General features: G+C 44.2%; 1 protein-coding gene across 1 annotated transcript; it reads left to right on the top strand.

Moving 5' to 3' along the window:
- The first annotated feature begins 376 nt into the window (after positions 1-376).
- Positions 377-6,206, top strand: LOC117664188 (vitelline membrane outer layer protein 1-like). The gene is made up of 3 exons (XM_034415034.3): positions 377-554; positions 2,534-2,628; positions 4,195-6,206. The coding sequence occupies exons 1-3, from the start codon at positions 384-386 to the stop codon at positions 4,484-4,486; spliced, it is 558 nt and encodes a 185-aa protein (XP_034270925.2). The 5' UTR covers positions 377-383; the 3' UTR covers positions 4,487-6,206.
- The last annotated feature ends 8,320 nt before the right edge of the window (positions 6,207-14,526 follow it).

Here is a 14,526-nt window from a genome sequence, read left to right as displayed (position 1 = left end):
TTGCTGAATTTCAACTTGCCCGGTTGAACAACCCAGATTGAGTTTAGAGGAATTTTACTAGATTGAGAAATTTTGGGTTTTTCAGTTAGCCTTAACCTTGTTTTCTGGTTTCTGGGTATTGCTTGGAACCCTATACAGGCTGTAATACCAGTAATACCAGTAAGTTACAACATTTAAAACAAATAGAATTCTTTGGTAACACAGTACAATCAGATCAAGTTGACATAACTGATGGGAAGTACAGAATTTGATTTTACTTTACTAAGATTGGGAAACATGATAGATTGGGGGATGTCTGCACATTTTATAAACAGTTTTCAGTTTGCGGAGGTTGCAATTTCTGCAAGTGTTGCGTTTCAAGAGGCAGACGCGTTTCCTTTTCCATGGATCTCTCTGTCAGCACCATTCTCCTCTTGACCATCTCCTGCTGCCTGTGGAATACAGAAGCCCGAGTTTATAGATATGTGCTCACTGTGCCAAATGGGAATGCTTGGGGTCACTGGGGCCTGAGAGAGTTTTGCTCTCGCGGCTATGCTCATGGCTTCTCCCTGAAGGTAAAAGCTTACTGTTTCAGATGCTCCTTTATTGTCAGGGTAAATGTCTAACTGTACTACCACCCTAGGCACCTGGCCCTGCAGGGGGGTTAACTGACCACGCATCCCATAACCCCCATAGCCACTCTTTACCTTTTAGTCCCTCCTCCTGAGTATAATAGCTCTCACCACGAGGTACTCCAGTTGTTCCAGATGCATACCTGAAAGAGAGAGGTTCAAGGTCAGTGACCTCTGGTACCACAGGGCCTAGGACCCCCTAGGCCTGCAATAAAGGAATTTGATTGAAATACAGAACTTGTCTTTGAGTTATTGGGTTAGATCCATCATTAAACATTTATTTCTGCATGTTCCTTTGAACTTAGTTCCAAAATTCAAAAAGGAAATGTTTGAGAGTGCAAGGGTGTCATGGGGCTCTTGTCCTATTTTTCACTTTGTGTTTTAAGAAAGGCAGTCAGGAAGTACTAATTGTGATAATGTTTAACTCTTTTTATTCTATAGTAAAAGTGGAATATAGCAAGCTAGTTATTATCGGTTTCTTTGGAGAAGACTTCAGGATTAGCAACAGCACTTAGACTTATATACTGCTCAGTGGTGGGTTGCTACTGGTTCTCCCTGGTTCGGGAAAGCCGGTAGTGGAAATGTTGATGTGAGAGCGAACCGGTTTGCTCCTACCATCAGCTGGGCCTTCCTGCCTGCCCCTGCACTTTATTTCTTCGTTTTTAGCCCAGCTGAAAGGCGTGGCAGAGCGGATTGCCCTGCCTCAGCTGTTTAGGTAATTCAATGCGCTTGTGTGAAGCGCAAGTTTGGTGTGCGTGCAAGGGAAGCAAGCACTCGCGTGCCGATCACGTGCAAAGCGTGTGCGTGAAACGAACTGGTGGTAACACCGGTTAGAACCCACCACTGGTACTGCTTCACAGTGCTTTACAGCCTTCTCTAAGCAGTTTTACAGAGTCAGCCTATTGCTCCCAACGATCTGGGTCCTCATTTTACCTTTCAAGGATGGAAGGCTGAGTCAACTTTGAGCCTGGTGGGATTCAAACTGCCAAACTGATGTATATTGTGATTTCTGTCTGATGTTATCCAAGCACATAAAATGGACTAATTCAGTGAACAGGTTGTTTGAACATATTATACATAGCAGATCTAGACTTGATCTAAATCATTATTGGTTAAATGCAGGACATTCTGAGAATTGAAGACTGCAACACCAAGAGAAGATATATTGAAGTCTCAAAATATTAAATATGAGCCAACAGTGTGCTGTAGCTGCCAAAAAAGCCAACACAGTCCTAGGCGGCCTTAGTAGCACTTTATAATGCCTTGGTAAAACCACACTTGGAATATTACATCCAATTTTTGTTGCCACAATATAACAAAGATTATACTGAGACTCTTCAAAGAGTGCAGAGAAAAGCAACAAAGATGATTAGAGCAGCAGTCCCCAATCTTTCTGGCTGTGTGGACTGGTGTGTATGGGGGAGAGGATGGTCTCATACACACGCACGCACCCTTTGCACAAATGCAGCTTCCTTTGCTCACCGCTTGCCTGCTGCTTTCCAATGGGCCAACCCACACACCAGGGGAAGCTAAAACATATGAAGAAGGTTGCAGGAATTGGGTATGTCTAGTTTAATGAAAAGAAGGACTAGGAGTGACATGATAGCAGTGTTCCAATATCTCAGGGGCTGCCACAAAGAACAGGGAGTCAAGCTATTCTCCAAAGTACCTGAGGGCAGGACAAGAAGCAAAGGAAAGAACCAACCTGGAATCAAGGATAAATTTCCTGACAGAACAATTAATCAGTGGAATGAGTTGCCTCCAGAAATTGTGGGGTGCTCCAACATTGGAGATTTTTAAGAAGGGGTTGGATAACCATTTTTATGAAATGATATGGAGTTTCCTGCTTGAACAGGGGGTTTCACTAAAAGACCTCCAAGGTCCCTTACAACTCTGTTATTCTGTTATTCTCATTTTCCCAGGTAGAAGCAGCCCAAGGGAATAAGGATGATACAGCTCTGAATGGAATCTGCTTGTACTGTAGTGATGGCAGAACAATTGAGTCTACAGTTGGACTGTAAGTAACCTACCCTCTTTTCATATTTCATTTTCTTGTCATGAAGAGTGAGAGGAGATGACTGGTGCTTTGTTCACTGCTATCCAATCCTGGAAGTCAGTCTTACTGATATCAGAAGGGGAGGACACTGAAAGGTTGTTTAATGGCCTCTCTGACTGAGCAGCTGACGTTAAATCATGGATGGAGACTTTTCTGTTCTTGTGAAGTTGAGCGGAGAAAGAAAGTCAAGCAATGCTGATTACACTCCAGGAATCTCCTCTCCTCTCCTCTCCTCTCCTCTCCTCTCCTCTCCTCTCCTCTCCTCTCCTCTCCTCTCCTCTCCTCTCTAAAAAGGGAGGAGGGAAACAAAGAGAAAAGAAAAGGCAGCAGGAGAAGTGGAGAGTATAAGTAAAGGTAAAGATTCCCATCGCACATATGTGCTAGTCGTTCCTGACTCTAGGGGGCGGTGCTCATCTCTTGTTTTAAAGCCAAAGAGCCAGCACTGTCTGAAGATGTCTCCATGGTCATGTGGCCTGCATGACTAAATGCCAAAGGCGCACAGAATGCTGTTACCTTCCCACCAAAGGTGGTCCCTATTTTTCTACTTCCATGTTTTACATCCTTTCGAACTGTTAGGTTGGCAGAAGCTGGACTAGTAACAGGAGATCACCCCGTTACGCGGCACTAGGGATTCAAACCGCTGAACTGCTGACCTTTCGATCGACAAGCTCAGCATCTTAGCCACTGAGCCACCACATCCCATACAGAGTGTAAGTAGTGGATAGGCAAAATAACTTGACTCCAGAACTCTGTTATTCACCTGATTGTAAATACTTTCTGTACATTTTTTTAAAAGCCCCCAATGTGATGGCTCTGGGTCTATTGTTACTTTTGCTTTGTAAAATTCTTCCAGTCCAAATATTAACCCCATCACAATGTGACAGGGAGCCACAGCAAATATATCCACATCCTTTTGCCCCCTTTCCCATTCTCTTTCCGTTCATGCCTTCACTCCAACAACATTTATCGACTTTAATCTTCCATACCCCACTCTCATTGTGCAGTTCATGTATCTATCTACCATTCTCATAACACTCCTTGTGGGGAGACATGGACTGTACTGCTGAGCTACATGTCCATTTGTTGTGTGGTGGTTCTTAATGTTATATACTTGAATTCTGGGCAAATCTCTTCAGAATCAAATCCCAGGCAACTTAGTCAGATAAATGCTAGGGAATGGTTTCATTGCTGTATTAAACATGATACGATTGTACTGACAGAAAATTTGTATTATTTACTGATTTACTGATATCTTTTATGTATGTATCAGATCTTTTAATCAGAGTAGAATGCAGTGAAAGTGATTCTGGCCAAAAGGTGGCCTCATTTTGGCAGTTTAAGGTTTGATCTGTTCATAAAACAAATAAATCAATAAAAATCAGAACAATTACAAAGAAAGGGGCCTCTGCAAGCAAATGTCCAGTCCTAGCTCAACCTTAACCATTATATCCGGAACTCTTGAACTACTAACAAGTTTTTAATCTAGACACCAAAGATGCTTATCCATCTTTCTGTGTTTTTTTGCAGGTGGGGAACCTGGACCACAAGTCAATTTTGCCGCTCGGGCTACCTGGTTTCTTTTTCTCTGAGAGTACAACCACCTCAAGGGGCGGGTGATGATACATCCACTAACAACATCCAATTCGCCTGCAGTGATGGTAGTCCCATGGTAGGCCACGGCCTGCGTTGGGGTGATTTTGGCCCATGGAGCAGACGCTGCCCCTCAACTGGCATATGTGGGCTCCAAACAAGGATAGCGGAAAATCAGGGCGAAGGTGATGACACAACACTCAATGATGTGCATTTTTACTGCTGTTAATACATTGATACGTATTTTCTTACCGCCTCTAATTATTAAATATTAACATGAGAATATGGTCTCTCTCTCTCTCTCTCTCTCTGTCTCTCTCTGTTGAAGTTTTTTAGTCTACATCTTTTACTTCAGAGAATAGAAAAATATTAAAAGAAATCTTATGCCAAAATAGTTAAAGAACCAAAGAAAGTTGATACTAAAAATGTTTTTAGGCTTTTATGACAGCCATGATATATGGAAAATGAGGTGCATGAGAGTATTTTTTTTTTTCTGGAAGAAAACCTCCAATTAACCAAAAACCCTAATTATCACCTTATAAAGGATCTTTTCTCCAATTAAACTTTCTCTGAATTACTTGTTTATTAAATTTCTACTTCACGTAACCTAATCAGGCTTCTGTTTTGCGAACGCGGTTCACAAAAATCCAAACAAGGTAAGCAAAGCCACATATACAATTAACAAGCCTGTCTGCTGTCAGGGACAGGCTGATACCAATGGGGAGATGTGGTCCTATAGATAACCTGGAGCCAAGTTGTAGGGGACTTGAGGTTAACGCAAGTACTTATATTGTGCCTGGAAGCTAACTGTCGACTAATGTAAGACCAGTTTCAGATGCTTCCAACAGCGTGATTCTAGGCCCATGATGGCGAACCTATGGCACGTGTGCCACAGGTGGCGCGTGGAGCCATATCTGTGGGCACGCGAGCATTGCCCTAACTCAGTTCCAGCATGCATGCACGTGCCAGCCAGCTGATTTTCGGGTCTTCCGGGCCCACTGAAAGTTGGGATATGGGCTGTTTCTGGCCTCCAGAGGGCCTCCGGGGGGGGGGGGAAGGCTGTTTTCGCCCTCCCCAGGCTCCTAGAAAGCCTCTGGAGCCTGGGGAGGGCGAAAAACGGACCTACCTGGCCCACCGTACCACTGCGTACCAAAAGCTGGGGGGAGCGCGGTGTGTGTGTGTCATGTATGCATGCACAAGGGGTGGGGCACATAGAATTATGGGTGTGGGCACATGCACGCACTCCCCCCGCTTTTGGCACTCGATGGCAAAAAGGTTAGCCATCACTGTTCTAGGCTATGCATTTTGTACCAAGTGAACCTTCTTGATTGCTTTTAAAGTCAATTGTTTCAATGTAGAGTAGTCTAAACAAGTGGTTTTTCAATGGAAGCTCTATGGACAGCACATTGTAATAGTCCCGTCATGTGGAGACTAGGACATAAAGGAGAATCTGAAGAGAGTTCAGTAATGGGCATAAGTGGTACACTAGAAAGCACTTTTCACCCTCTCTTCAAGAGACATTCTAGAGTTAGACATCTTTTAAATGTCTCTCTACATAAGGGGTGTCAAACTCAAGGCCCGTGGGCCAGATCTGACCCATGGGGTGTTTAGATCTGGCCCACAGGGCTGGCCTGGAAACAGCAAAGGACCGGCCATGGTGCCTACGCATGCCCCCCCCAGGCTCCTTTTCCACTGGCAGAAGGCCGTCCAGGCCAAAAATGGGGCATGGGGGGGAATGCGCGGCCCCCTGAGTTCCATTTTTTACTGGCAAAGGGCTATCAAAGCAAACTAAAAACAAAACCAAAGGAGAAACATTTCCCCTTTTGCATCTGAGCATGCAAGAAGGGATAGGAAAGGAAAAAGGGAAAGAGGAAAGACAAAGAAAAAGAAGGAAAGATGAAAAGAGAGCAAGAAAGAAAAAATAAGGAAAGAGGGGAAGGAAGAAGAAAGGAGAATGAAGAGAGAAGGAAAAAGAAGAAAAGAAGGAAGGAAGGAAGGAAGGAAGGAAGGAAGGAAGGAAGGAAGGAAGGAAGGAAGGAAATTATAATGAGAGTGAGTCAGTGTCTCAGGGAAATCCTGCCTTAGCACTTGGCCAATACAGGTGCCCCCGACACGAGTCCTGTGTCATGCCCACCATGGCCACATCTACCCCTGGCCACCATGGCCATGCCCCACGGCCATGCTCCATGACCCCCCTGACCTCTGAGGTCAAACACAACCCTGATACGGCCCTCAATGAAATCAAGTTTGACACTCCTGCTCTACATCTATGACATGAGTCACTATAACAAAGTCTCTCTCATCCCAGATAAGAGCACAGCTGGCATATTAGCCAAATCTAGGCAAAGGCGTCCCTAGCCTCTGTCTGTTGGTCCAGCAACAGCAACATGCCTGGGAAGAAAGAGAATGCTCAATTCTTCAGAGTCATTTCTGGAGATACCATGGCCAATGTTGTCAAAAACTTTGAGAAGTCATAGGTGAAAAACATAGATGGTACCTGGCTCAACAGCAGCAACTGTGAGAGGGATCTAGGAGTCGTAGTGGATAACAGCTTACATATGAACCAGGAGTGTGCTGCAGCTGTAAGAAAGCCAATGCAGTCCTAGGCTGCTTCAACAGTGGAATAGTTCATGTGATGTATTCAAGATCATGTGATGTATTTCTACTGCTATATACTGCCTTGATGAGACCCTACTTTGAATACTGTGTCCAGTTCTTGAAACCATGATACAAAAAAGAAGTTGAGGCTCTAGAAACAGTGCAGAGAAGAGCAACAAAGATGATTGGGGGACTGGAGGCTAAAACATATGATGAACGGTTGCAGGAACTGGGTATGTCTAGTCCAGGGGTGTCAAATTGGATTTTTTTCGAGGGCCGGCGTTAGATTCGATGATGGAAGAGATGGGCACAGCTCTTTCAGTGACAACAGCTCTTTATTAGTAGATCAGTTCAACCCAACAACCTGCTTGTCTGGCAGTGTCCCCTTTTATAGAGGGCTGCCAGACAGCTTAACCAATGAGATTCAAGTATTTTCCCGCCATTTTGGAGGACCTGAGTGAAGCCTATTGCTCACTCCTTATATGGTACATAACAGCCGGATCAGTATTGTAGTTCTCCATGGGCCAGCTGGGGGGAGGGGGGGAACAGGACAGACGCATCCTGCTGGCCAAAATGGGGTGTGGGGAGCTGTGTGTGCCCCCCTGTGCCCAGTTTTTAGCCTGAATGGCCTCCTGCAACACTTTGCCGGCCAAAACAGGGCGGCGGGGAGGGGGGAACTGTGTGCTGCTCCCCCGCACTCCATTTTGGCTAGCAGAGTGCTGCAGGAGGCCATCCAGATTGAAAATGGGATGCAGAGGGGTCGTGTGCAGGACCCCCCTGCGCCCTGTTTTTGCTAGCAGAGGCACAGTGGGGTGGTCCTTTGCTATTTCCAGGCTGGCCCCGTGGGCCAGATTTAAGCACCCCACAGGTCAGAGTTTGACATCCCTGGTCTAGTCTAATCAAAAGAACATTTTTGTGTGCATCATAGGTTTTTGGCTGCTAATCACAAAAATAACCCGTAATTTAACACATGATTTTATAAAAATCTTGTGTTTTTACACAATGGTTTCGAACGCCTTTCAGTACCTGTTAGCTATGCTACACACATGAAAGAATCATAAAAAACATGGAACTGTTGTTGAAGTTCATCCAGTATACTGACTACAACTGGAATAACTGGAGATCTAATAGTAGTGGATGAGTAAGTACAGGTGGTCCTTGACTTACAACAGTCTGTTTAGTGACTGTTCAAAGTTACAACGGCACTGAAAAAAGTGACTTATGACCAGTTTTCAGTTACAACCACTCCAGCAACTCCATGGTCATGTGATCAAAATTCAGATGGTGGGCAACTGGTTCATATTTATGACCGTTGCTATGTCCCAAGATCATGTGATCACCTTTTGTGATCTTCTGACAAGGAAAGTCAATGAGGAAACAAGATTCACTAAACAACTGGGTTACTAACTTATCAACTGCAGTAATTCACTTAAAAACTGAGGCAAGAAAGATTGTAAAATTGGGCAAAATTCACTTAACAAATGTCTCACTTAACAACAGAAATTCTGGGATCAATTGTGGTTGTAACTTGAAAACTACTTGTACCAGTACTGTTGTTATATATGTGAATGGGACAGCTATGCAAGAGAGTCACATTACACTAAAAAGAAATGCCCATTCTGAAAAAAAAATGATTCTAAAATGGAAAAAAATGGCTCATGAACTACTTGTTGTCTCAACAAAGATATTTTTGCCTCCACTTCTCATAAAACGCGGAATGATGAAAAATTTTGTGAGAGTGATGAACAAACAAATTGAAGGTTTACATTATTTGAGACAGATGTATCCAAGAATAACTGATGCCAAGATTAAGGAAGGCATTTTTGTTGGTCCATAGATCAGATGTCAGGCCTGGAAGTCATCTTTTGCTTTGGATCTTCAGGCATGCCACATTTACTTCTGTGGGAAAATGGGAGGGGGGAATTGTATGGAGCCAGGGTGCTATAGTAGTCATAATAACATTCCTTTCTCAGAGAGTCAAGGACATCTTCCCCTGCACCTGGAGGGCTGGAAAATTTGTATTTGAAAAACTTTTTCAATAAAAAAGAAACTGTCCTCGGACAAAAGTCTTTTAACTGCCCTAAATGCAGCCGCTTCTGGTTTGCCCCACAGCCAGGGAATGTTTTTTCCTAAGAGTCTATGCAGAGGCTCTGCAATGGTGGCTTTCTCCTTTAAAAACATTGTGTAAAAATTGAGTCCCAAGAATGCCTGCAGTTCGGGCTTCGATTTGGAAGTGGGCGCATTCTGAATGGCCCTGACTTTGCTTTCCGTGGGGTGAATACCCGTTCCGTCAATCCGGTAGCCCAAAAATTCTACGGAAGGTACCGCTATCTTGCATTTGGACTTTTTAAGTTTAAGTCCCGCTTCTCTGAACCTGGTTAGGACTTGTCTAACCCTATCCCCAAGCTGTGCCTTGTTCTGGCCACTAATGAGGACGTCGTTGAAATAGGGGACGAGTCCTGGGAGGCCTTGTAGAAGGCGCTCCATGGTGGTCTGGAAGAGCCCTGGGGCGATGCTAACCCCAAACTGTAGTCTAGTGCATCTAAATGCACCTCTGTGAGTTACTATGGTCTGTGATTCTGCCGTAGCGTCATCTACTGGCAGCTGCTGGTACACCTGCGCAAGGTCTAATTTGGCGAATAGCTTGCCAGGCCCCAGGGACTGTAGTAGATGGTGGACAATCGGAACGGGATAGGCGCTCTGTTGCAATGCCTTGCTGATTGTACATTTATAGTCAGCGCAGATTCTAATTGATCCGTCTGATTTTACTGGCGTGACTATTGGGGTTTCCCACTTAGCGTGATCTACGGGAACTAACACCCCTTGTCTGATTAGCTTGTCGAGCTCAGCGTCAATTTTGGGCTTTAAAGCAAATGGAACCCGTCTTGCTTTTAGTCTGATTTGGGCCACGTTGGGGTCTAAATTAAAAGAGATAGGGGTCCCCACGTACTTGCCTAGTATCTCCTCAAAAACGTCCCGAAATTCGTGAAGGAGGTTTTCTTTGAGTAATGGCCCGCCGATGCTGTGGACGCCCGTGAAGCCCATGCCGAGGGCTCGGAACCACGCCATGCCCAGGAGACTTGGTAGCGGCTTGTTGACAATGGTCAGGGGAAGCTCTTTCTGGAACTCGCTGTAGGTGACCCGGAACGTGCCTACGCCTTCCACAGGAACTCGGTTTCCTTAGTAGTTGAGGAGGCGAACTCTTTGTCATGACAGCTGGGTTTTCTGGATCTTTGGCAGGATTGCTTTGAGTGTAGTCCAGGACATGATGGACAGGGTAGACCCGGTGTCGATTTCCATTTCGCATGGTCTCCCTTCGATTTCTACTTTCGTGTAGACTTTCTCTTCGTCAGTCGTGCTGGCTTGGCCGATTCTCGTGCTGTAGGTCTCCCGCTTTTGAATCTCGCACTGTTTTCTTCATGCCGTTTACGACTACGTGGAATTTACGCCGTTTCCGTGTAGTCGCCGTTTGCGACTACGCGGAAATTGAGCTCTACAAACTCGTGCTAGGTGGCCTTTCTTTTCACAACGCCTGCAAATGGCATCTCGGTATTTGCAGGATTGTCTCTCGTAATCCCCGCCACAACTAGGACAGTTCTTGTGGCGGCGGCTTTGCTCACTTTTTTTCTTTTCCGTGTGGAAGACGTCTTCGTCTGACTCTTCCTCCATGCTGGTTCACGCCTCCTCTCTGTGAACGGGGGCTGTTTTAGGGCCGTCTTTGCTTGGCAGTGGCCGTTGTAGCACTTCAGAAGCCTTCGTGGACGCTTCGTGTGCTCTGGCTTCGTCGAGCGCGCTGGCTAATGTTAAATCTGGCTTCGCCAGAAGACGCCTCTGTAAACGAGTGTCTCTAACACCACAAATCAATTGCTCGAGTAGTGCATTGTCTAGATCCCGGTAGTCGCAATGCGTTGCTGCTTTTCGAAGGGCGGCCACATATGCGCTGACCGGTTCTCCTTCTCTTTGTACACGTTGCCGGAGCTCGTAGCGCTGTACAAATTTTGAAGGAACTGGAGCGTAGTGGGCTCTCAGGTTTGCTTGAAGGATGTCCCAGGGGACTGTCTGGACTGGGGTTGGCTCACAGAGGGACTCGGCCATCTCGAATACGTGTGGCCCGCAGTGGCTTAAGAATAGGGCTCTTTTTCGGTTCGCGGAGAGCACTTCAATCTCACTTGCTTCCAGGGAACACTCGAACCTGGTCAGATACGATCCCCACTTCTCTCGGGTCGAATCGAAGGGTTTTGGTGGAACGTAGGCAGACATTGTCGTGTCTCCGTGTTCGCTCGTCACCCTGGCTGAAACTCAGAGCTCTTTTTGATTTGCCTCTTGTGGCCTCAATCCCACCTTCGTCGCCAATGTTGTAGCGCGGGAATAATGAGAGGCACAAGCAGGCTAGTGACAACAGCTCTTTAATTCAGGGTGAGACTTCAGCAAAGGAACACAGGCAACAGCCCTCTTTATATACTTTTCAGGGGCAACCGTTAACCAATCACAATTCACAGGGCATTTGAATTTCCCGCACAAAATAGATACATACATAACACTGTTGATATCTAAAATTTGACATCAAATTCTGAGCCATTCAATTGCACAGTTTTTGTTCCCTTTTGTGTCTCAAATTACCACTCTATGCACTGTAAGGGAGATAAACTAAAATGTGTCCATTAATGCATTTTTGGCTTGCAATAAATTATACAAATTATGCAAATTGTTTTTCAGTATATATTTCCCAGCACTAGTTCAGCAACTCAGACTGATTTTATAGGAATTAAAGTTTCTGCAAGATTCAGAAATGTATGTATTTGAGTTTACTATTAACCTCACTTTTTGGTTTCTGAGTATACCCAGAAATCTTCTAATTGTTAATAATAGAGCCGTGATGGTGAACCTATGACACGTGTGCCACAGGTGGCACGCAGAGCCCTCTCTGCGGGCATGTGAGCCGTCACCCCAGCTCAGCTCTGCCGAGCATGCTTGCGCACCTCCTGCCAGCCAGCTGATTTTTTGGTCTTTGCTGCACATGCACAGGGGGGTGGGGTGCATGCAAGAGACACGCATGCATTATTAAAGTAGGACATAAAGTGAGATTTGGATATAAGAGTGAAATGATACGGGGTTGCCTTGGATGACCTCTAAAGGTGACTCAAAATGTCAAACCGCAGAGTCAACTAGCTTTCTCACTTCCGTGTCAAAGCGCAGAGCTAAAACCACATGAGTCAATATAAAACTAATATTTCCTGTTTGACGCCTGTGTCTCAGACGCGAGATATAATCAGCTTCTCTGCCCAGCAATAAGGGGCCTAAGCCAATATGAATGATTTAACATATTTCTGTGTTTTGCTGCTTTTGAAGACTATAAGAATGCGTGTTTTGATCCGAACATTGTTCAGATGTTAGATGGTTATCTTTTCTGTCTGAACCTTTGGCCAAATAAAGCTTCCCTTGATCTCGAAGTCTGAGTCCTTTGCTTTTCTGCAACATTATGGGTTATAAATGCAGGGAGGCCTACTGGACCCAAAAGAGGGCATGGGGGGGGGGATTTGCAGCACGTCCCCTCACAGCCCATTTTTGCTCCCAGAAGGCTGCAGAGAGGCCTAGTAGGCCCAAAACGAGGCACAGGGAGAGCACAGGGGGGTCACATGCACATGCGCAGGGGGCGGGGGAAGCACGGGGTTTTGTGTGTGCATGCGCAGGGGGGCAGGGCAAGTAGGGGGGTTGCACGCGCATTGTATTATCGTTAGCCATCACTGATATAGAGGATATAATTTCCGAAGTCAGTATGTTAGTAAATTACAAAATTATTTTTTAACTTATACCACATGAGTATTGATTCAGACATAGAGTGAGATGTTTAGAGTAACTGAGGATTTGTTGTTATTGTATTTGCTAGGACTGAGAGAAGCCAGTTTGGTCTAATGGTTAAAATACCTGGCTGGAGATTGGCTGGAGCGCTAGTCCTGTCTTAGGTACAAAGCCAATTGGATGACTCAATTCTTGACAGTCAGGTCTAGAAATAATCAATACAGGTATTCCTCGACTTTTGACCTCAGCTGAGATCAGAATGTCCATTGCCATGCAAGGAAGCTAAGAGAGCTGCAGCCGATTTTACGACCTTTTTGGACTTGTTGGTTAAGCAGATCACTGCAGTAGTTAAGTGAATCACACTGCTGTTTAACTAAGATGATTAAAGGCCTGGAGATTAAAACATATGAAGAACGGTTGGAGGATTTGGGTTTGGCTAATCTAGAGAAAAGAATGTCCATTGCCGTGCAAGGAAGCTAAGAGAGCCTATGGGAGGTTGTTCTAACTTTATTTATTGCAAAATAGTCTCTCCCCCCCAAAAGAAAACCATGGGGAAGGGCCACATGGGCTACAGTTCCACACAGTTCTACAGAGGAATAATTGAGTCTGTCATCTGCACCTCTATAACTGTCTGGTTTGGTTCTGCAACCCAACAAGACAGACACAGACTTCAGAGGATAATTAGAACTGCAGAAAAAACAATTACTACCAACCTGCCTCCATTGAGGAGAATGACAGACCTCTGCAGTGCTGTACTTTTGGGATGTGAAAAGGGCCTTAAACTGAATGGATTGGAACTATCTTTTTCTGGATTCTTTGATAAATATACTACGTTTATCTTGAGCCACAAGGCAAGAGTGTTATGGAATTGGGGCACACAGATGATCTGGCTGTTACCCTATTACGGTGGTTGGAATTAATAATTTGGATAAAAGACACCTCTACAGACATTATATGGAATATAAATATAAAGTCATTCGGGTGGTTGGTTTTTTTTTTTGAAGATATTTGCTATTGATGGGGGCAGATGGTAATGGAAGATACCGAACATACTGTTGGAATTAGGATGTGATGTTACCCTAACATGGGTGATGGAGTTTACTATCCAGCTGAAAGACATTACAGAAGATATTATATGGATTATAAACCTAAAGTCTTTTTAAGAGGATTTTATTTACATAAGGGAATATTTTTTAGTGGTGTGGGCAGAAGAATAAAGATACTAAGAATTATTAAGTATGGTAGTCTTGTATGAAAGTGGGTGGAGACAGGTTAGTTTATTGATTTATTGATTGTTTAGTTTAAGAAAAGGGATATTTTGTTTAGATATGAATATATGTAAAAGATTTGAGTTAAGAGATATAATGATGGGGTGAAGGAAATGGGTAGACTATCAATTGAATAAATGTTAAATTAGAATTTATTACATAGTTTTATAGCGGAAGGCTTTGAAATGTTATATTAATATACATAAAAGATTTGATTTAAGAGATATATGTATGGGGGGTTAGAAAAAGGGTAGATTATGAGCAGAAATTGCTAAACTGGGAGATATAATAATATTATGCTAAATTAGGAGTTATTATATAATGTTATAATAGAATGTCATTTTGAAATGTATAGTATAAGGGGGATATGATAATATTATTAGAAAGAAAGGGTCAGTATATGGGGATGGAGTAAGGGGATGGTAAAGTATTATATAATCTGTTATGAACTTGGGTTTTATTATGAAGAAGTCACAGGGGGAGGGGAGAGGGAGGGGGGGTTAGGGAGGAGGGGGGAAAAAGCGGGGGAAAATTGTATTTGAAAAACTTTTTCAATAAAAAAGAAACTGTCCTCGGACAAAAGTCTTTTAACTGCCCTAAATGC

The sequence above is a fragment of the Pantherophis guttatus genome, chromosome 5 (assembly GCF_059756535.1).
Source record: "Pantherophis guttatus breed Tessera chromosome 5, ASM5975653v1, whole genome shotgun sequence".
Taxonomy (NCBI): domain Eukaryota; kingdom Metazoa; phylum Chordata; class Lepidosauria; order Squamata; family Colubridae; genus Pantherophis; species Pantherophis guttatus.
The sequence above is the reverse complement of the archived record's forward strand: the minus strand, read 5'-3'. Positions and strand labels throughout refer to the sequence as shown.

What these genes read in the sequence shown, in the direction of transcription:
- LOC117664188 (XM_034415034.3), top strand. Translation starts at nt 384, where the DNA reads ATGGATCTCTCTGTCAGCACCATTCTCCTCTTGACCATCTCCTGCTGC. An exon ending in CTCATGGCTTCTCCCTGAAG is followed by an intron (nt 555 to 2,533) that starts GTAAAAGCTTAC and finishes TCATTTTCCCAG; the next exon opens with GTAGAAGCAGCCCAAGGGAA. An exon ending in ATTGAGTCTACAGTTGGACT is followed by an intron (nt 2,629 to 4,194) that starts GTAAGTAACCTA and finishes GTTTTTTTGCAG; the next exon opens with GTGGGGAACCTGGACCACAA.